The 21,771-nt window shown below is 40.9% G+C and overlaps 1 protein-coding gene across 4 annotated transcripts in view; it reads right to left on the reverse strand.

The window, feature by feature from the left end:
- TOX (thymocyte selection associated high mobility group box) overlaps positions 1–20,722 on the reverse strand; it is a 197,014-nt gene extending 176,292 nt beyond the window's left edge. The window contains exon 1 of one of the 4 annotated variants that reach the window (XM_035125639.3): positions 19,826–20,722. In XM_035125639.3, the coding sequence (XP_034981530.2) occupies positions 19,826–19,951 (126 nt within the window). In that variant the 5' untranslated portion in view covers positions 19,952–20,722. Of the gene's footprint in view, positions 1–8,958; positions 13,590–19,825 lie in introns of those variants that run through there. The other 3 variants (XM_035125638.3, XM_088675561.1, XM_035125640.3) reach the window with 3 other exon arrangements.
- Between the last annotated feature and the right edge of the window lie 1,049 nt (positions 20,723–21,771).

A 21,771-nucleotide genomic window follows, 5' to 3' on the forward strand; every position in this document is an offset into this window, starting at 1 on the left:
CATGACATATATTCTGCATGTGTTGTTGCATTTAAACATATTGCAATACAGTGGTATCTCGGGTTACAAATGCTTCAGGTTACAAACTCCGCTAACCCAGAAATAGTACCTCAGCTTAAGAACTTTGCTTCAGGATGAGAACAGAAATCGTGCTCTGGCGGCGCGGCGGCAGCAGGAGGCCCCATTAGCTAAAGTGATGCTTCAGGTTAAGAACAGTTTCAGGTTAAGAATGTACCTCTGGAACAAATTAAGTTCTTAACCAGAGGTACCACTGTAGTGCAATCTGTCCATCTCAGCAACACACTATCTCATCTAAACAACTAAGTGGACATAACCCAGAGCAGAGAGCTTTACACTAAATGCAATTATAAGGAAGGAACAAACACCACCAGCACTTTGGAATGACTCACCCAAAGATTGCCCTGCATATGAAAGGCAAATTTTTAACCAGTGAAGTAAGAAAGATGTTAAAGGGGTAATTCTTAATTCAGAGATGAATATTAAAAACAAGAAAAGGGCACACGCTGTACTGAAACCATCCTCTCCCCCTTTCTTTTTGACATGAAAAGTAGTTTCATTTTTTTTACTGAGCCAACAACTCTAAAGACATACATAGCCTACCAAACTGTGGCTAGCATTGTGTCATTTTCAGCTATTTTAAGTGCTGGAACATTAAAAATTCAAAAACAAAGAGAAGAAAGCATTTTATTGGCACTGAACTCAATTTAAAACACATGAAGGTAAAAATGGAGAGATGAGATTGTATTAAGGAAGAGCTACTGACAGCCATCAGTGGTCCCAAGCAAACAGTGTGTTTAAAATGTAATAAGAGCTCCCGGAGTGTATTTCAATTCTTACAATAAACCATTGTGAAGGTGTAATCATAATCTAATTGCATACCATGTTAAGAAAATATAGGGTTTGTTGAACTATTGTAAGCAAGGTTGGCCATAATTACTTGCAAATATGTTTTGTCAGGTAATTGCTTTTTAAGTGGACTTCATCTTTTCAAATCAAGACATAAACTACTACTAAATTAGCCAGGCTACTGTGAACAGAGCTTCTTCTAAAAATATACATATTTTAAAAATAAAAATAATAAATTATCATAAATGATCTATAGATGAAATAAAAAATATGTGTTAAAACAGATACTTCATCAATGAGGTATAAATAAATGTTACCTTCCAGTTGTATTCAATTGGGCAAGGGCTTTTGATTTAGTGGAGAAGGAGATGTTTTTCCAGATTCCCCCTGTGGTGCCCTGGACTCACAAAAAATCTGGTAGGTTGGGAAACCCTCTAGAACAGATTTTTGAGACCATGGAGGGAGAAGTATTGCAAAAATAATAATAATAATAATGTCACCATTAGGGGACACCTCTACTGGCATAAAAACCCTAGGACAATGAAGTGGATTTCACTACTAGTGAGCTATCTACAAGGTGTTACAGAAGACATAAGGCATTCCAAGGATACTGTATTTACTGTTGGAATTCTTGGAAAGGTCAGTGTAGTATGGCATCTCACAATAAAGAATGAACGTCTTCTTATTCAGTGGCTCTGCCCTATAGACTGGATCCCTGAATGCATTAGGCTTTTATGATTGGATACCACTAGAGGTAGGAGGAGAAACAATTCACAGCATACCATGCATGGCATGGCACTGATTTTGACACACATGTTGCAGTTTTTAAAAGAATGATGGAGCACTGGCGGTTGGTGTTGGGAGTAAGGTCGCTCACTTGCATTGTTTTGGGCAAATGGCATCTCAAATCCTAGCCAAATGTACAAGTAGGGAAAGAAAGCAACTGCATTCCTGAGATAATTACCCCTGAATCTAGTACTGTATTCAGAAGTACAAGTGTGAACTGCAACAGAATGCTACAACACAGAGTGCTGCCATTCAGTGTTCCAGTCAGAAGGCTTCACATGAAACACATTTCCACACACTTTCTTTTGGAAGGTGCTTTCCCATGCTGTAATTTCCACCACCCACTTACAATAGTATATCCAACTATATACTTGCAAGTATAAACAGTTTACAAGCACTGATTTATGAAAGTCAAATTTCCTCCCAGCAGGCCCAAAATGACTTGTATGAAATTATTAGTGTTGTACTGCATCCAACTCTTCTGGTTCAAAACCTTGACTCTCTGGCCAATAAACAAAACTATACTGTTGTATTAACTGGATAAATATGAGACTGGAGCAGCGTTGTGCTAAAAGAAATATGGGCTAACTTCAGCTTGCAACTAGATGGCTGCAGTTTTCAGCATACACTAACTGTCACACTGAAAAGCATTAAAGATGAGCCCTTTCCCCACCAAAGTCAGGGGGTGTCATGAAAGAAAGTGAAGACAATGAGAGTATGCTGTAAAAAGCAACACACATTTAGCTGAATCATAGAGTTGGAAGAGACCACAAGGGCCATCCAGTCCAACCCCATGCCAAGCAGGAAACAAAGCTGAAGTTTCTTCACAAATGGTAATTTTACCTTCTGTATATTTACCTCAGTTTGGTGAGAACACAGAGCAAGTTAATCTGACAGCATTCTCCTGAATGAATCACCCAGGATTATTCCCAGGAACACAGATACACTGCAGAATGATACAGTGATTCAATGGGTTTCATGTTTTGTTTTGCTTTTTAACAATTTGTGATGTGCTGTGAGCAAACAGTGTCATACGCTTGTTTCAGTTTTTCCTGCTGGGGATTATACACAAGCAGAGTATAGACCAAACGTTTTCATCACAGAGAAATAAACAATGTTAGCAATGGGATGTGACATCCCCCTTTCCTTGCTCCTGTATATGTAAACAAAATTTCTATTTTTACACTTGGTATATAAAAAAGAAAAAAGCCAAATAATAATTGGTTCATTCACTGGCAAAGGCTACATTCCTTAGTCAGAAGTAGAACTAGAACACATTCCTAGAGTCCAGGACTGGTCAAATATCAACAAAAACTTTATTACCCTCTTCAGGTGTTCCAATTACATGTTAAGTTACTGTGTGAGAGGAAGCAGTGTGGAAAGCATGCTGGTTCCTCCACCACCCCATACATTCTAGTTGCCCTCTGACTTGCATAATTCTTGAAAAAGTTCTTTCTGGATCTAGTAGTTCTTACTTTTCTGAACTGTCTGCTGACATTCCCCAGCATCTCCCAACACCCATTTCCCTGGCCTCAGTATCAAATCTCACTTCCCAAAAACAGAGTCAAGATACAACAAATTAAATTACAGACATGTTAAGACTATTTCTAAATTTGTACCTGTAATTTGTTTCATCAAGAAATCTACCTGTTTTCCTAATGGAAAGTACATGTTGCTCACTAAGGCCCATTATCCTAAGCAGGCCTCAATTTCTTAGGCAGGGTCCTATACAGCTACAACCAGGTCTTAAGGGTCTTCCAGTGGAGCTAGCTTGCTATGTTCCCTGTAGTCCTTGCAGCATCTTCTGCTACATGCGCAGAAATAAAGACTTTGAATTCATTCCTACCACCTGGTACTATGGACCTCCTGGTGCTATGTAAGATATTTATTCAGTAAATAAAGCTATTTTTAATCCAATTGATATATCATATCCATTTAAGGGCAAGGTACAGTAGATAAATTCCATCTGAAACACAGTGTCATAACAAAACAAAAGCACAGATAAAACCCATGAATAACACCAACAATCTTAAAACACCAGTGTCTAACAACTGCAAACCATGCTGAACTATTACAAATCTCTAAAGGCTTAAGAAAAACAATCAGATCTTACACTATACTGAAATAAGGACAGGGTTGGCCTACCTGCCTAATTAACAGCCAAGGCAAGCAGAGATCACTTTTTCTCCACATTTCACCCGACTGCAAGTCAATGTTCAATGCATTTAAAAAAAAAAAAAACTGCTTTCACAGATAACATATATAGGAGTGTCTGATCCAAATAAATGCTTTTCTCTGGTCTGTGATGATGTTGTGCTGCTCATGAGCAAGTTTCAGAGACAGTGTGCCAACCCTGTAGGAGGTACTGTATTAGGGTCAGCCTTGAAGATTGGAACCTAAGCATCCTAATGAGATTTCTACTACCTCATAGTATACTGTTCACAGCAAGTGGTATCACCTATTAATTCCTCGAATATCTGAGGGAAGATCTAATCTTGAGGTAAGTCCAGTTGACTTTCTGGGATGCTAAGAACAGAACTGGGGTAAAGATGATAAAGGCTACAGAGATGTCACAAATTCCTTTGACTTCTGCCCTGTCTACTCAAGGACAAACTGCACTTTACATGAAACATTGTGATTTGATTCTCTGACTTCTTTTCCTAAACTGAGCTGTTGGAAACTGCCAATCTTTTTGGAGTGGGGGCAAGTTTCCCTTTTTCAAAGGGCAACTGCTGTTTGTCCTGTGGGGTATTCACTTCATGAGGCAAACCACAGCTCGAAGTGGGCAATTTGAGTAAAAACAATTGAGAGAGGGAGGGCAACTTCAAGACCACCATTGCAAACTAGTTGGCAGACCCTCTCCCAATAATAGCTTCATTTCAATTTTATAATAATGTTCAGGAAACCATAGTACTCTGCTGATTTTCAATGTAATATGTAGTTTAACACTTAGGCTTTATGCTTCCTGGTTAGAATGTCACTTTCCACACTGTTATAATGCTTAGTACCCTTGTGGCATAAAACGAACATTAATCATCACAGAAAGAGCAGCTAACTCTGGATGTTTGAAACTTTAGGGAGAAACAGGAAGTGGAGTAATTCAAGCTTTCTGCTTCCTAATCCAAACCAGAACTTTCAGATCTCCTCCCATGCAAGCGGCTTGCACTACCTTCACATTTGTAGGCATCTCAGCTGGGAGTGCACATTGGTTCTAGAACTTTGTGCATTTTTATTCAAAGTCATCCTCACTTTGTGCAATCCTAGGTAAAGTATCAGCCTTAGATTTAGGCCATGTCAGGTCCCATTCAATCATATGCATTCCTATTTATTGATTTGTGAATCAAGGCTGTAGAAACCACGTTACTAAAGGAGAGTTGGCCTCAGCTAAAAATTTCACTGGCTTAGAAAATAAACCTAGTTTTGTGATAACTATAAATTTTTGCTGAGCAAAGGCTATATATATTTTTTAAAAAACACACATCCTGGCATTCTCTGGTCATTTTATAATGAAAATGAAGGTACTGTACATAATACTGTGAGCAACCCAGTGGCTGGCAGAATCTTTAAGCTATATATATATATATATATATATATATATATATATATATATACACACACACAATAAAATAAAATAAATTATACAGTATTTTTTTTTGCATGTTTGACCTGTGAAGATTTAGCTAAGTAGAGTCAGTGAATCCACTCACTCTGATATACACACATGATATACAATTAAAATCTCTATTCACATTCCTACAAGGCTATCGCTCAAGAGAAAAGCCTTTTTGACAACATTCACTGAAGCGTACCAACTAACTGCTAAATGAGAACTTAAACAGTAACAGTTTTGTTATCAGCAGGAAGAGATTTTATCAACATTAGGTTCAGATTCTTCTTCTTTTTTTAAGTATCAAATGTAGGGGACTTTTTATTAAAATTAAGAATACACCATGAAGCTTGTGTCTTTCACAGGAGCAACATCTATGTGTAAAAAACATCTAACAGAAATAAAGTAACCTCTTTTAGAACCATGAGTACAAGGGAGTTTGCAGGGGTTGGGTGAACATTTAAAGTTTTTCTAATTAGATCTTGATCATATTGCTATATACAATAATAGTTTTTTTCTTTTTAATTTAAAGGAAGATTTTGGCTCTAAAATATCAAGTGAATATAAAATCAGTGAAGCACTCCAAATAAATAATCACTGGCAGACTATATACTTGCTGCTATTATTTTAATATATATATTCATGCATTTTAATATATGATACTCTCTAAATAGTGTTATTCTCAGAATATAGATAATACCACACCCATAACTTACAATTCCTGCTTAACATCTAATCAAAGAATGCCTACCCTTTAATGCCTTTAATATACTTAATAGAAACAAACCCATAAAAAGCAAAGTTGGGGAAACATAGTCCTATTGATGTGCTGCTGGTGCATGCATCTTGAAGTAGTTAACCATAGATTACAATTCAGTAGAAGTTAAGTTCAGAAATGGAAATATTTGCCTTTGTACCTATCATGGTCAGTGACTGAGGAGGAGAACAGATGTATTCTGACTATTAACAGTCATGACAAATTGCCTTGCTAATGAATGTTACACACTGGAAATGCCACAACTGATTAAACTACAATTTCGCACTACCAGATACTTGGGAACCCCAGCAGTGGACAACTCTAATGTTCTTCCAACAGGCCTTCAGGGCACAGTGCAGTACTTAGAAAAACACACTGTGAATTCCACACAGATATATTCTAAAAGACTGGGCAGACACACAAGTTCTGCAAGACATTAAATGTAACAGCTTATGTCCAAAACTGTTGAGCCACATGAAATGAATATAATTTAACCATTTTGGTATCATTTAAATTATACGCTGCCTTAAAGAATATTTCTTTTGGAGTTTTGCTACTCCTCTCCCTCCAAAACATTTCTTGCGCTTTGCATTTCACATAAAATCTTTCTTTTGTCAGTTTCTTTGTTGGTGCAAAATTGGCAGCAGTTCAAATTCAAAGTACTCCTATTCATTTACTGACCATTAAACCAATGTCATTCTAGTTCACATCAGCCAGGGAGCTAAGCTCTAAAAAACATAAAAGACTTGCTTCACCACTGACGAATAATGTGTACATTTTTACAGAGCTTAAACCTTAATGCTTTGCCTGAAACTAACAATACAGTATATCTTATCATTCCTTTTTCACAAGCAAGCAGCTGCTGAAACGCTTGCCACTTCAAAATATCAATTGCTTGCCAGAGTTGTCCTCAACACACCCTGTCAAACTCATGTATATTGTGCAATGAAAATGCTGCAGCACTGAAAGCTAGAAATTGTGTCAAAGTAAGGGGATGATGTGCAAAGAACAATGTATGACAACCGTAGAGACCACGAACAATAGCAATGGGGCCAGACACTACATATATCACAACTGTGCCTGCACACATTTTATTGTCTGTATTATATATTTAAACCATGACAAATGAACTGTTGTGTGCTATGTACGGCACAAATAAAACTCCTTCAGTTAGTCAGGCTTTTCTCATTTCTCTTGATGATAGAAACACAGTTGAATCACTCTGCTCTCTGAACATTTGTTTCCAAATCAAAACAGGAGGGGAGAAATGCAAGGTTATCAAAATGAGTAACAGAAAACATGAGACAATAGCACATGATATGAAAATGAGATTTGTTCAGTTGCTTCTCTCCAAGGAGACATAACCAGGGTTACCTTAAAGAATGTTAGGCTATGGAACACGGAGGAAAAAATATTGCTATGCCCATAAATTACAGTATACCTAATTTCAATGCAGATAAGTGCTGGCCTATTGATTTGCATGTTTCCTTGGCAAAATGGAAATCCCATGTGAATCCTCTTTGTCTGGAGAAAGTATATTTTATAAAGCCTTTATGAATACAGCAATCCCTGCCTTTTAAAAGGGAATATGTGAGTAATAAATAGGCCACAGACATACAGCACAGAGCACTAAGCTAAAATTTAAATAAGTGTACTGCACAAACAGATGCAAGAAACTAATCCACACCCTACTCATGTGTGCATGGCCACACACACAAATTAACATCACTACATTTTAACTATGATTACTGTCAACCAGTCCTCAAGACTGTGTATTCATTTATTTTTACTTATTTAATACTTTTACTAGGTGCCATTCAAAATACAGTATTTCCCCCGGCGGCTGGCAGCTTTTTAAACAATTTAAAACCATATAAAATGTAAACATCACCATCATAACATTTCATATCTTTATAGGTGATTGGATTTCTGTCCCTATAATACAGCCACCCAGAAGACTAAAAACAGGGGCTACTGCCTATTAAAACCCCTCATTAAAAGCAATCCTAAACAAAAATGTTTTCAGAGGCCACCTAAACACTCTCAGGGAGGAGGCACCTTCAGCAAGGGGGTTCCATAGCTATAGGGCAACGGTAGAAAAGCCCCTGTCCCTCATACCCACCAGCCTGAACTCTTATCCTATGATCTTCAACTAAGCCACCTAAAAACTTAGCATTACTACTAAGCAGCATATCAAGTTAATTGTACAATGCCAGACCAGTCTTCACATACTGCACAGCTTGCTAAAATGGGCAGGGGTGGGGGCAGGGAACATAGTAGTAAGAGATTATCATACCTACAACACTAACATATGTCCACAGTACAACAGAGGAGTCAAAAGCTTTGATACACAAGAAGCTATGAGTGTCATTAACTCACATACAGTTAACTAAAATGAATAGATATGCTTTTAAGGTGTTAATAAATATTTTGGATAGAAAATAGGTATTTTAGGTGCTTAGGGTGATGACCTTTGCTGTGTTTATTAGTGGGACAATGATGCATTATTAACACACAGCAGCTGTACCTGAACTGCTGCCACAAACATAATAGCCTTTTATAGCCATCAGGGGAGTGAGAGAGGAGGCCTTTATTAACCACTAGACATGATTAGCACATTATGCAAACTTCAGTAGGCAAATTATCTGTTATTGAAATATAGTGTTGGTTGTAACCAATTATCAACATTCTTTTAAAAAAAGAACCCACAAACATCCCAGTCCAAAATGAAAAAATGGTTTCACTGCTGGTCAGTTAGTTATGGGTTGGAAAATTCTAAAAAGCTTTATATTCCAACCCCTTCACTTAAGCAATCCGCTAGAACATCTACAGCTTCAGCACAGAACCTAACGCCACATTTAAGACTTCCACTTCATGAATATTAATCTCTAGAATATAAAACTAAACATAAAATGAAACATTTCCAACATAATTAACTGACCTGGTTAACGAGCAAGGAACCTGATGTTTCTAAAACACATTTCCATTAAGGATACAAGTAGGTCTTGAAAGATTAGTGCTGCAATAAATTTTGAAGAGTTAACTTGAAAAATAACAGCATAATATACTTCAAAAAAAGCTTAATTTTGGGGAAGATTATCCCATTATCCTTGGCAACTGAATAGAGCATTGAGAGTCCATTATGAGCAGTCTTTTATGCCCTAGCAGAAAGTCATTAACATAAAATAAATCATTAACTATGATGCTAAGCTCTACTATCTGTAGGTTTCTATGACTAATTTTAATTACTGCATTTGCCAAATGTAAAATGTGCTTTGTTGAAAGTTTTTCTTGCCATTTTACATTTACTTCCTTTTTTAAAGCATGCTACTTGAGGCTGATATGCACAATGTGTATCAGCTTAATTTTATTCTTTGCCAAAGGGACTTTGTAACATTGGAAGCCTCTTCCATGGAAAGCAAGTCTTGTAAACAACACAAACTGGACTGATCCAGAAATAAATTGACAAGCTTTACAATACATGTATCTTGGGGGGGGGGGGGGCAGAAATACAACACATTAAACATTTATTGTCAGATGTAAGGATGGCCTTGCCCAAAGTGGAAGAATTATAGCCCATTCAAAAAATTTGATTGCATTCGCAAAGGGTGGCGGTGATGGAATATAATACTGAAGTATCACAATGCTAGAACTTGAAAGAAGGAGAACTATAGTGTCATTTATTATGTTCATGGCCGAAAACCACAGAACTGGTAGTTTATTTACTGCTATTAAATGGGCAAGGGATGTGGATTTTTAGGGAAACAACTTCAGTAGTTATAACATCATATACTAACGGGGTGAGGAGACATACAGATATAAAGATTTGTTTTCTTGTGGAGATGGGCAGAAGATAGACTGGTCAGTTTCTGGAGGAATACTAGTGTGTGAGTGTTTTTAGGATTCTTCCAAAGCATAGGCAAGTAACTTCTTATTAGTTACATTCTTAACCCAGAGAGGATTGCTCAGTATAGATTTTCCTGCTTGGCAGGGGGTTGGACTGGATGGCCCTTGTGGTCTCTTCCAACTCTATGATTCTATTATTCCAGATCAGGAGTAATCAATCCGTATACATCTCTTGGACTACATCTCTTATCATCCTTGGCCATTGGCCAGCTGGCTAGAGCCAATGAGAGCTATAGTCCAATATCATCTGTACGGCATTATGTTGGCTACCCCACACAGATTAACTATCCCCAAACTGTTAAGAGACCTTGAGTATGAAATCTTAAGCTTACAAAGTGAAACTAACTAGTGAATGAGAGGACACGCCAATAGACGAGAACACACAGGATACAACTCAGCCTAACCACAATATATAACACAAAAACCTGTAAAATGATAGTACTTTTCTCTCTTTACTATAAATGAAATTTTACATGGATTAGACAAAGTGATCCTCCTCTGTGTGTACGTAGGGCAAGAAAGCAATAGCCTGCTCCAAAGGAATAACCAAGAACATGGAGCCTCCCTCTGAGCAGCTACTGAGCACAAGGATTTGCTTTGAGTACCAGAAATAAGCTGAACTCACAGTCCTTTCACATAAAAATCCATTCCTGGTTACTCAAAGCTTCTTCTTTTTTTCACTTCAGCAGTCTAATTTGGAGAAGGATCATTTCGGTGTATTGCTCTTGTTTAGCAATTAGGGGGCAGAAATCCTTCCATTCTATTGCAAATCACCCAAAGTTCTGCCCTAGATGACACACCATTGGATTACCTCAGCACTGTCCACAGCAGAAAAAAGAAAAGAAATTCATGTTCTTGTACTAAATCCCTTTCCCCATCTAATGACAGCAGGGACATCAACTTCCCTTTGAGCATAGCAGGCAGACTAGCATCCTAAAGAATCAAGTAGGCATGCTAGATATGGATAGTGTCCTATGCTCCCCTATTGTGGAAAACAGTGAGAAAGTGAGCACAAGTAGAGAGAAAGCTGGAATGAAAGAGGTGAAGCCTTTGATCCTTAGTACAGACAGAGCCACCATAGGCAGGATGCCTATACCCTGGTATTGCTGTTTCCACACAAACACTGTATCCCTCTTTTGATAGTATCAGTTTCAATAAGTCCATCACATGCGCGATGGAGGCATTTCCTCCAAATGTTGAGAAACCCATCACATGAACCACAGTATGCACTGGCCCACCTTGGACACAAGTTACACATAAATCCCTGTATGTTGCCAGTACCTTATATACCTTTGAAAACAATGCTGAATTGGATATAATTGACTTCAATAAATGGTACACAGGTTTTTTTGGTTGTTCTTGTTTTGCCTGTCCTACAGTATTTCCCTCCTACCATCTGTGCCCCAGAGAGGTTGGGATTGTGTGGAGGGGGGCATTTTCTAGGATGTTAGGTTTAGCTGAGGAAATACATAGCTTATACAGGATAAGAATACTAGGGAGAAGATAGGAAAATAGAAAAACCTTCCAGTGATGTGGGCTTCTTTTTTGAAAAATTGGATCCCCCCCAATGCATCAGAAAAGAATCAAGTTAGTTATCTAATTTAGCATATTTATTGTAGTTCTAGTTAGTTAACAAAGTTAAAAGCTTCCAAGCTTGCCCAATATGGTATTAGATGTTGACATCATTACTAATGAATTTAAGAAATGGAAAATTTCCCATGGAAAATAAAAGTACTAGAAAATTATCTGGCTCGCAGCATTGAAACCTTTGCACAAGGCTCACTGCAGGAAAAGTTAATGCCAGTGCAAGCTGCCTGTGCGCCCCCCCCCCAGATGTTGTTAGATGACAACTCTCTTCATCCCTGATTATACCACCTGGGGCTGATAGGCATTAGAGTCCAGTGACATCTGGACCAGTTGCCCATCCATAGCTTATGCAGCTTTGAGGGATAAGATAGGAAGGAAGGACAGAAGTACTGGGCAATGTCAAAGCAGAGGGCTAAGAAGGAGGTTTAAAGTCAGGCTGTGGTTGCTGAGAGATGGAAGACAATTAACTGAAAAGTAGAGAATGATGGTTGAAGGAGAAAGTGGTTGTGTAAGCACCACACATTTAAAGCACATGACTTTCCCAAAGAACCCTTGGAATTAAAGGTTGTTAAGGGTGCTGGGCACTGTAGCACTGTGAAAGATAAGCTACAGCTCCCAGTGGTTTTAAACGTATGATGTGTACAGTCCTGAGAAAGGCCTATGTACTGAATAAACAAGGTGGCAGTATTGGGGAGGGGGACTGATACAGGGCTTCTCGTGACAAGTTGCTGTTGTCTTCAGTGGCATTATGGTCTATGGGACAAGCCAGCCAAAGAAGTGATAGCGGCAGGAATGACTGATACTTTTATTCACTTATTCCAAAAATTGCCTCTCCTGCTGTTCTGTCAAAAGGATTTCAGATTAATTCATGCTACGTAGTTAAACTGCTGACCAAAAAAATTCAATACAATATGAACAACAACCAGTTGTACCTTATCACAACCACCAAATGTAAAAGGCCTGAGCAAATAAAACTGTCTTCACTCAATGCTAAAACAAAAAAAGCACAAAGAAGCTGCCCTGGGGATAGAGGTAAAGGGAACCCTGACCATTAGGTCCAGTCGTAACCGACTCTGGGGTTGCGGCTCTCATCTCACGTTATTGGCCGAGGGAGCCGGCGTACAGCTTCCAGGTCATGTGGCCAGCATGACAAAGCCGCTTCTGGCGAACCAGAGCAGTGCACAGAAACACTGTTTACCTTCTCGCTTGGAGCAGTACCTATTTATCTACTTGCACTTTGACGTGTTTTTGGACTGCTAGGTTGGCAGGAGCTGGGACCGAGCAACAGGAGCTCACCCGGTCGCAGGGATTCGAACCACCGGCCTTCTGATCAGCAAGCCCTAGGTTCTGTGGTTAACCCACAGCGTCACCTGCATCCCTGGGGATACTGTTCCATAATTGAGTCACCACCATAGAAAAGGCCTTTCCACAGCAAAGGCCAGACCATCCACCTCACCTTCAAAGGCTGGGGACTCAGAGAACAAAGCCAGTCCCAAATATTTTGCTGTCTGAGACAGAACTCAGGACATGGCATGCTCAAAGGTGCAAAGTACCCACAGCCACTTATTTTGGCAAGCATCTCTCCCCCTCTTAAAAAAGAAGTTTGCTGCCCTTTCGTGACAGCCAAAATCAGATGCCTGAGGCAGCTTAATGTCACTTTGCCTAATGGCAGGGCCAGCTCTGTGGGCAAAGAAACTCCAATGAGAATTTCACCATTCAGGCGGTCCATGAGGAAGAAAGCAGTCCTTCAGTACCATCACGCCAAGTTGTTTGTTTAATGGCAGTAAATAATTTGTACTCAGAAATAGACCTGGAGACAATGCAGTTGTTTAAACACAGCCAATAGCTACAATATATATGTATAGTGTGTGCAACAATTTAAAGAAAATTAGCTAATCATTTGCTACTGGTGTCTAGTGTAAAGGTAATCCAACATGTTTCATACACAAATATGGGTATGCAAGCTATTCAGAATCATCAAGACTGGTGACCCAACAACCAACAAAATCAAATGGTTGGACAAGCAGTTGGGGGCGCAGCAGTTATACAAAAACAAACTTCACTTGGATTATGCACTAAAGTAGATTTGAAGAAAGTAACTATATACAGTATATATATATATATATATATATATATATATATATATATATATATATATATACACACACACACACACACACACACACACACACACACACACATAATTGCATATACTGTATATGCAAAAGAACATCAAAGGACTACATACATACAAACAGACATTTAAAATGCAAATAGAAAAGATGTATCTTCAGCCCAGATCATTTATCCACCGAACAGTACACTGAACATTGCAGCACAGACAAGAAACTGAATAGAATATTTTGTCTAATCTGTTGCCAAACTGGAATGTACTTTTCATTGCAGAGTATATTACAAGGTTGCCATTTTCAAGCCCAATGTTGTAGGGGGGGGATGTTACCTACCACCAGAAAAATCTCATTTGGGTTAAGCAAATTCCTTATCTCACTGTCTATAATTAACTGTCTATTGGCACATGCATTGAGAACCTCATTTACTGATCAGCTTATAACAGGTTTCTTAATGAATAACAATTCCTTAATGAAAACATCCACATAGAGCAAGCACCACTTTCACTTAAAAAAAAAAGTCAGACATTGCCACCGTTTTGACACAAAGAGCATGGATAGAAGAGAATGGATGCCTACTTTCTATTAAAAGTTTGTGAAACCCTGATTGAAAGGGGAAAGCTTGTGCTAGGAGTATTCAGTATGTGCTATTGTGTCAGCCTTGGATATAGAGTTTCAGGAATTCTGGTCTCTCACCTAATGCAAGTATTCAGACCCTAATCCTAAACAGACATGCCTCTGAGCAAAGTCTATTGGAATCAATGGCATTTCATTTACTAGGTTTGTATCCTTGGTAGGGAGCCTAAATATATTTTATTATGTTATATTTTTATTAGGTTATGTTATTATCAAAACTTCTGTGGTTTGTTTGTTAAAAAATGTAACTGTGAAAATAGTTCTATGCTATCTAATACTTTTTGGTATCAAAGGACACAAGACTTTCAAGATCAGGACCTAAGAGCTGAAAATTTCAAACTGTGACAGGTCAAGCTGAACAATATATCCTGATTTCCCCACACCAGGGTTTGGGAAACCTGTGAGACTCCGGATGTTGCTGGACTACAATTCCCATAACTGCTGACCACAGACTGGCTGGAGCTAATGGGAACTTGAGTTCAACAGCATCTGAAGGGCCTCATCCATGTCCCAGTTCAACGTGGTCAGCAAATATTTCAGCTGCATAAGAATTGCAATGAATAGGAATCTAGGGCTCCTGCTGAATCCATTCATGAAAGTATGTTTTGTGCAGGCCTTTCCCAAGAGAGGACTGGCAGAAGTCACTGCTTATAGGTAAAGTGATGGTCTGAGCCACTCATTATTACACACAGATTAGAGAATCTAATTCACTATGTGATGCTGAACTACAACTCCCATCATCCCTGATGGCTGGGGTTGATGGTACCCAATGTCTGAAGGGTACCATATTGGCTGCTGCAATCTAATTTGTCCACAAAAAGTAGTGGCCATTAACTGGTACCATAAAATGTACCAAAGCTTATTAAAAACATCAACACGACAAATCAGTAATACAAGCAGTTTCTCTCTCTTTAAGAGGAACTCACAAATATGGAGTAAAAATGTTTTGTGAGCACCCTAAACTACCCTTTCAAGAAAACAATAAAGAACAAAATAAATTCAATACCCAATTGATCCCACACAGATGTTGAATTTTTTCAAAATATTAGCTACATAAGCACTTAAGAGTTTTCCTGAGGGAATCTCCTAGAATTCAATGGGGAGTAGGAGTTAGACTACCAAGCATCAGAAACAAAGCATGCTTGTGAAAGAGATACACTTCTGGGACATTTTATAAAGAGCTCAATTTTAGTTTTGGTTTGGCATGATAAAGATACAATAGTAAAATAAACACTATAAACATTTTCCAAGGGGTAGTTGTTTTGCATTGTGTTGTAGATTGCAACATAGATAAAGTATCAAAGAGTCTTATAGCTCCTTAAAGACTAACAAGAATCTTTGTTGAAAATACCATGGTTTTCTGACTATGGAGTCACAAAGAAGTTTTAAAATACTACTTGCCCACTAAGTTGTTTTATGTACTCATTTCCTTATTGCTCCCTGCCCCCATTTTGTTTAGTCTACGTTTTTCTCTCTATCTAATCAGCTTGTATTTTTCCACTGGATTGACAAGTATAAAGAATTAAACAGCAAATGAGCCATAGGCATATATATATTTACCAGTAAATCTCAGGGGGTGGGAGAAAATCCGTACATAATTTTGCAATGCTAGCTACTGGGAGCCATAAAGGCCATTATGCCCCTCCTGTTGTTGGCATAAGTCAGCATCTCTGTTATTACAAGTGTCAAAACAAAATTATATTAAAGCAGATACTTAAACAGTTCAGCTGTGCTCAAAATAACAGCAACTTTAGAAAAATTATAAGCAACCGTCTACTCACAGTACTTAAGAAATCAGTGTATGTAAGGAGTATATACTGGTTTTCATGGGCATATCTTCAAACTAAAGGCATGACATCTCTAAACAGCAGAAGGCTAGTGGATTATTTTACTGCTGTGCTCACACCCTGTGCATATAACACCATAATTGTTTCCAGGGAAATTTAAGTTATGAGGATCTAGGCTGCCATCCCTAAACAGCTCTCCTGGAAGTTTCAGAGCTAAACCATATTACCTCAAGTCTAAATCTGCCTGCCCAGCCTATGAGCTTCACTATGTTATTTCAAAGGCTGACCTATATACAGCAGCATACCATCCATTCTCTCTGTTTGTACAAGAGATACCTCACACAGTTGCCATAACCAACATTGTTTGCATTGTTCTTTCACTTTTCTCCCTCTGAGGTTTTGATGGGAAAGAAACATGATCCAATACAATACGTACAAAGCACACTATGCAGAAAGGCAAAACATGGCAATGGCCAACTAAAATGTTTCGGGACATTATTTTTAAGTTTATAAAGACCTCAGTCATCTTTTGAAACAAAGACAGCCAACAGAAAAATCAGCTGAGCAGAAATGTCTGTGCTAATTGTATGTTATTTAAAGCATGGTCAAGGGTGATTCATTTTAACTTGCAGCACGGACATGTGTAGATACGGCCAACTCTTATACTACACATGAACTATGACATTGTATGTCAGAAGACCTGCACCTGAGGATCACTGATTGATTGCCAATCATTTCAAACAAGTTTAAGACTGTGATCCACTCTACTGGCTTAAAGGGGATCACTCTGAAGTAAATGCAGCTTATAGTACAATTTATACAAAGCAAACAAGTTTGCCCTGCAATGTCTAATCAGCTTGAAAGTTCTGAGGAAACTGTGAACACAAGCATACGTCTGCTATTAGTGTTCTAGGTTATAGGGCTTCTCATTGCATCTGTACTCATAAAATCTGCTGAAGATGATGCAGCATTTGGGGGGGGGGGAATTCTCCAACACTGTTCATAAAAATGTTCTTTGTACCCAAGAACAACAGCACACATAAAGTTAAGGCTTTATAACAATGTTAAATCAGCCTGGATAGATGGGGCTGAGGGACTGGAGGAAAATGAGATGATCAGTCAACACATGCCTCATAGGGGCCCAGCCAGCAAAGCTACTCTAATTCCATTTTCTATAATCAATGGTCGTTGGCAGGGCTGTTTGACAGAGATATACATTGCTTCAAGAATCTTGTTTTACAAGAAACATTCCTGGTATGTCATTCCTAAGCTTAGAAAGAGAAAAAGAGAGAAAGAAACAAGAACAGAGCAAGTCTTACAACTGAGCATTTCTGAAATCCATTATCAGTCCTGACTAAGTTGAATAGGGTGCCTCATTTTCAAAGTCAAAAAAAGTTTGCTTCTTTATGCTTGGACTTAACCAGGTTTTTTCGGGGGGGGGGTGGTGGCAAATAAAAAACTGACTAGGAACATAGGGCAAACAGAGAAGGGGGGAAGCTTTCTAAATTAATTTATTCAATCAGAAATGATAGCCACCCAAAATGATTTAAAGCACTTAATTGGAAAATGATTTAATATATTAACGTAATTCCTGATTTTCCAAAGCATTTAACTTTTAAATTAAATCTGGCTCACCATCTTGAGTATGATGAGCGAAATGTGTATTCAAGTCATTACCTTCTTTTTGAAGCTTTAAATCACTGATAGATTTAATAACCGTTCGTCCAGTTTTCATTGCCAAATGGCTCTTCAGGCACTTTGGCGCTTATGTCATTAATTCTACCCAATGCTTCTTTACTTTTCAGCATGGCAGGCTTACAATTCACAATAAAAGATAATCGAGATTATATTTTATAGTGGCAAGTCACAGAGTGAAAGTAGTTCTATAATCATCATTGCTCAGTACACTTAAGAAGCCTTAGCACATGAACAGCCTGGCACATATACAGGGCTCATTCCTGCTATCCAAACTTAAATCCTTTTTTTCTTTCTTTAAAAAAGAGGTAACTTTTCCAAAGGAAGGGTTTTACTTGATTGTAACAATTAAAAGCCCAAGTGCTGCAGCCCAGATGATCACTGTACACAAATCAACCTAATGAATTTCTGCCATCAAGCTCCAAGTTTAAGATGTTAGGACACTCTTAAGTCTTGTCCTCATCAGTGTTCCACAAATAATGAATGACAGATGATATCATGCAGGAAATATTTCCTGAAAAGTGAATGGGTCTTTATCACAGTGCAACAGTTTGTGTTTTTAAACAAGCAGCAAAACAGAAGTGTGTATTTACAGCACTATGTCTAGGTGCATTTTGCCTTAGACAAACACTTGAAATAGCTCCTACCGTAAACACAAACACACTGGTGACGACAGAAAAAAAACCCCAGGGCTTATGCCCACACTCCACTTTCGAACATAAAGTGAACACACTCCCCTTTTGTAAAAGGCATCTTTAACTCCTTCTCTGTTGCAAATCAATAACCAAGCACAGAATCACCAACAAGCAAGGAATAGCCAGGTGCTGATTAGTCAGATGAGGCGTTTATATGGCACATACACAAAAAGATCTGGTGCTGCCTGCAAAAGCTCCAGCCTTCCAGGCTATCCGCTTAAACAAAAGCTTAACAGGCACCCAGGTTTAAACAAATCTTACTACCAATGCTTGCTCACAGTTCTGTTCCTCTCCCCTCCTGGGGGAGTGTTTTGGAAAGCTTACACTTCCTGATTATTTCCTATGGCCAGCACTGCCCATTCTACAACAGAGGAGTGGAGGGGGAGCGTTGCACATCATGCATAGTAGGCTTAGCAGCTGGCTGAAGCCAGGGAGAAAAAAGAATGTGGAAAATAAGGAATCAGTGGCCCTGAAGTTCTGGGGCAGAAGCCTTAAGCGTAGCACAAAACCAGACAGAAGACGACCCGGACTGCAACCCTACGCACACATACTTGGAATAAGTCCCGCGAAACTCTTGAGCAGTACACTCCACTCTCTTTCTGTCCTGCACCGGGCGTTGCAAATTCCGCCTCGTCTTTCCTACCTAGGAGAAAACTTGCTCTGATGGCGCTGAATCAAGTTATAAAGGGAATGGATGCAGTTTGATTCTGGGCTTCGTTCTATTCAATACAAAACGTGCCACGCTTCTGCAATTTGGAACACCCCCCCCCCAGTACCCCACCCACCCCAACCGTGGCCAGGCTACGATCTGACCACGCTTTGTCCTTCGAGTCTCCCTCCCCTAAAGTAACACCCAAAAGAGGAGTGAATTTAAATCTCCCGCATGAGCATCCCAAGCGTGGGAAGAGAGAGCACTTGAGAAAAGACTTTGCGCTTAGGCAGGGCTGCAGTCCCGGGAACATTTCCCTACGTTAGATTCTCCATAAATTGCCATGGGACTTACTCACGAGTAAGGGCTGCGAGCCCGAGGCGGCTTTCTCTCCCCCCCCCTCCCTCCCTCCCTCGGCCAATTCATGGATTTGCATTTTGAAGGCGCCCAAGGCCACCCCACACAAGAGGCCGAGAGGGGCTTCGCAAAAGCGCCCAGTTGCCTCCCCCGTCGTCGCGCACAACACAAACATTGCACAACGCCAAGGCAAGCAGACACACACACACACACACGACGCTGGTGGTGCCTTTGGCTCCAGCCTGCAACCTGCCCCGCTCCAAGTCTCGCTCAAGCTGCCCAGCCATCTACCAACCAAGCCAAACTCCCTTCGAGGAAAGAGAGAGGGTGGGGGGGGGTAGCTAGGGCCCCCCTCACGCCGAATCACCTTGTTGCAGTAGTAGGGGTCCAAGCAAGGAGAAGGTCCCAGGCAAGGGGTCTCCGGAGCGGTGGCGGACTGCGAGGGCGGCGGCGGCTGCTGCTGAGGCGGCGGCGAGTAAAATCGTACGTCCATCGCACTAAAACATCAAGCAAACTCCTCGTCTTCCCGCTTCGCGTCGGCGTTCAGGCAAAACAAAACAAAACAAAACGAGAGAGAGAGAAAGCGGGGGGCGGGGAAACCCCTGAAAACTGAGGTGCCTGAGGAGAAGCAGGCAGGAGGGGGGCTGGGAAAGAAACACCTTCCCTGCCTCACATCCGTTTGCGGTTCGTAAAAGAGAAGAAGGGCTGGTGGGAGGGGAGAGAAACTCTTCCAAAAAGCACCGGGCTCGCCTGGCGCGGCGACGGCTACCTGAGGCAAAAGCGTCCTCCCCTCTCTCTCTCTCTCTCTCTCACGGCCGGGCAGGTAACTTCGAGGAGTTCCGTTGTCCCCCCACGCGCCGCTCGCCGAAGCAGCCCAGGACCGCGCTGCGCCTGAAGAGAGTTGGCGCCCTCGCCTCTCCCTGCCCAGCCCGCGCCCTCTCGCTCGCTCTCTCCGCTCTCTGTTCAGCGGCTTTATTTCGGAGGTCTTTATTTCCCCGCCTCGAGAGGAGTCAAGGGAGAGAGCCGGGGGAAAAAGCACCAGCCCCCGCAAGCTACCGTCGAGCCGCTGGGCTACGGACTGAGGCGGATCCCCAGCTCCGGCAGGGCTGCCCCGCGTCGCTGGCGGCAGGGCGGAGAGGAGGCAGCCGGCGTGCGCCTCGGCCGCTTCGCTGCGAGTGTGCTCCACACAAAGGAGCTCGCGAATCCAGAGCCATTTGCTGCTTTCGCCGCGGAGCGCGCGCGGAGCGCAGACAGGGGGCGCTGTGGCGCCCGCCAGCCAGGCCTCCCTTGCCAACTCTCCTCCTGCACTTCTCCCCTTACCCGGGCTAGTTACTATGGCATCTCCGCGCTTCTGTAGGAAGAAGGAAGGGAAAACGAGGCAAAAGGGGGTTGGGGGGGGGAGAGAGAGAGACAGGAGACAATGAAAAGAAGAGAGAAAATGTGGGTTGGTGGGTGCTAGGACTTTAAGAGCAAGGCTGAGCCCCCATTTCCTGCCTGTCCCCAGTAGTTTAGCTTTACTCTGTCTTGGGCCGTTTGAAGCAATGTGGAAGAGAGGGGAGAGCCTCTGAGCATGTGCAGAGTTGAACTTCAAGGCAGCTCCAGCCTGCAGCTTAGAAGTGTAGAATCGCCAAATTGCAGAGGTGAAAGGGACCCCGAGGATCAGTGAGTGCAAGCCCCAGCAATGCAGGAATATGCAGCTGTCACCTACACGGAGTGAACTTGAAACCTTGGCATTATCAGCGCCATGCTCGGAACAACGGATCTAACTGGGCTTGCAGTGAGCTGCTGGTTCGGGGCCGTGCCTCGCCAGGGAGCTGGTGATGTGAAACTCTCTGAGATCCTGAACGGGTCATGGTGAGTGCAAGGTAGAAATGGACTAGGTGGTTTGGTGGTCTGACATTGTATGAGGAAGCACCCTATGTCCAGAAGGCAAGATTGATGCTTCAAGGCATTTTGCACAAAAAGCTGCCTTATGTCGACCTTTCTCAAAATATTGTCAACACTGATCGGCACTGGCTGTCCTGGGTTTCAGGCAGCGAGTGCCTTCCAGCTCTACCTGGAGATACTGGGATTGAAGGCGAGGCCTTTTGCATGCAAAGCAGACACTCTACCACTGAAATGAGCAATTTTGAAATTAAGCAATAGTCAAGATGAAGATTGAGAGACGCAATTCAAAGCTTCACTGGCATGGCCTACCTACTGCACACCACAAAGAGATTTTGAATGCTCACAGAGCAGTAAGACAATACAGGGAACTTCCCCATGCACTTGGGAACTCCTAAGGCATGTGGCATCTTTCCCTCAGCAATTTGG

This window comes from Zootoca vivipara, chromosome 8, assembly GCF_965207765.1.
Source record: "Zootoca vivipara chromosome 8, rZooViv2.hap1.1, whole genome shotgun sequence".
NCBI classification, from domain to species: Eukaryota; Metazoa; Chordata; class Lepidosauria; order Squamata; family Lacertidae; genus Zootoca; species Zootoca vivipara.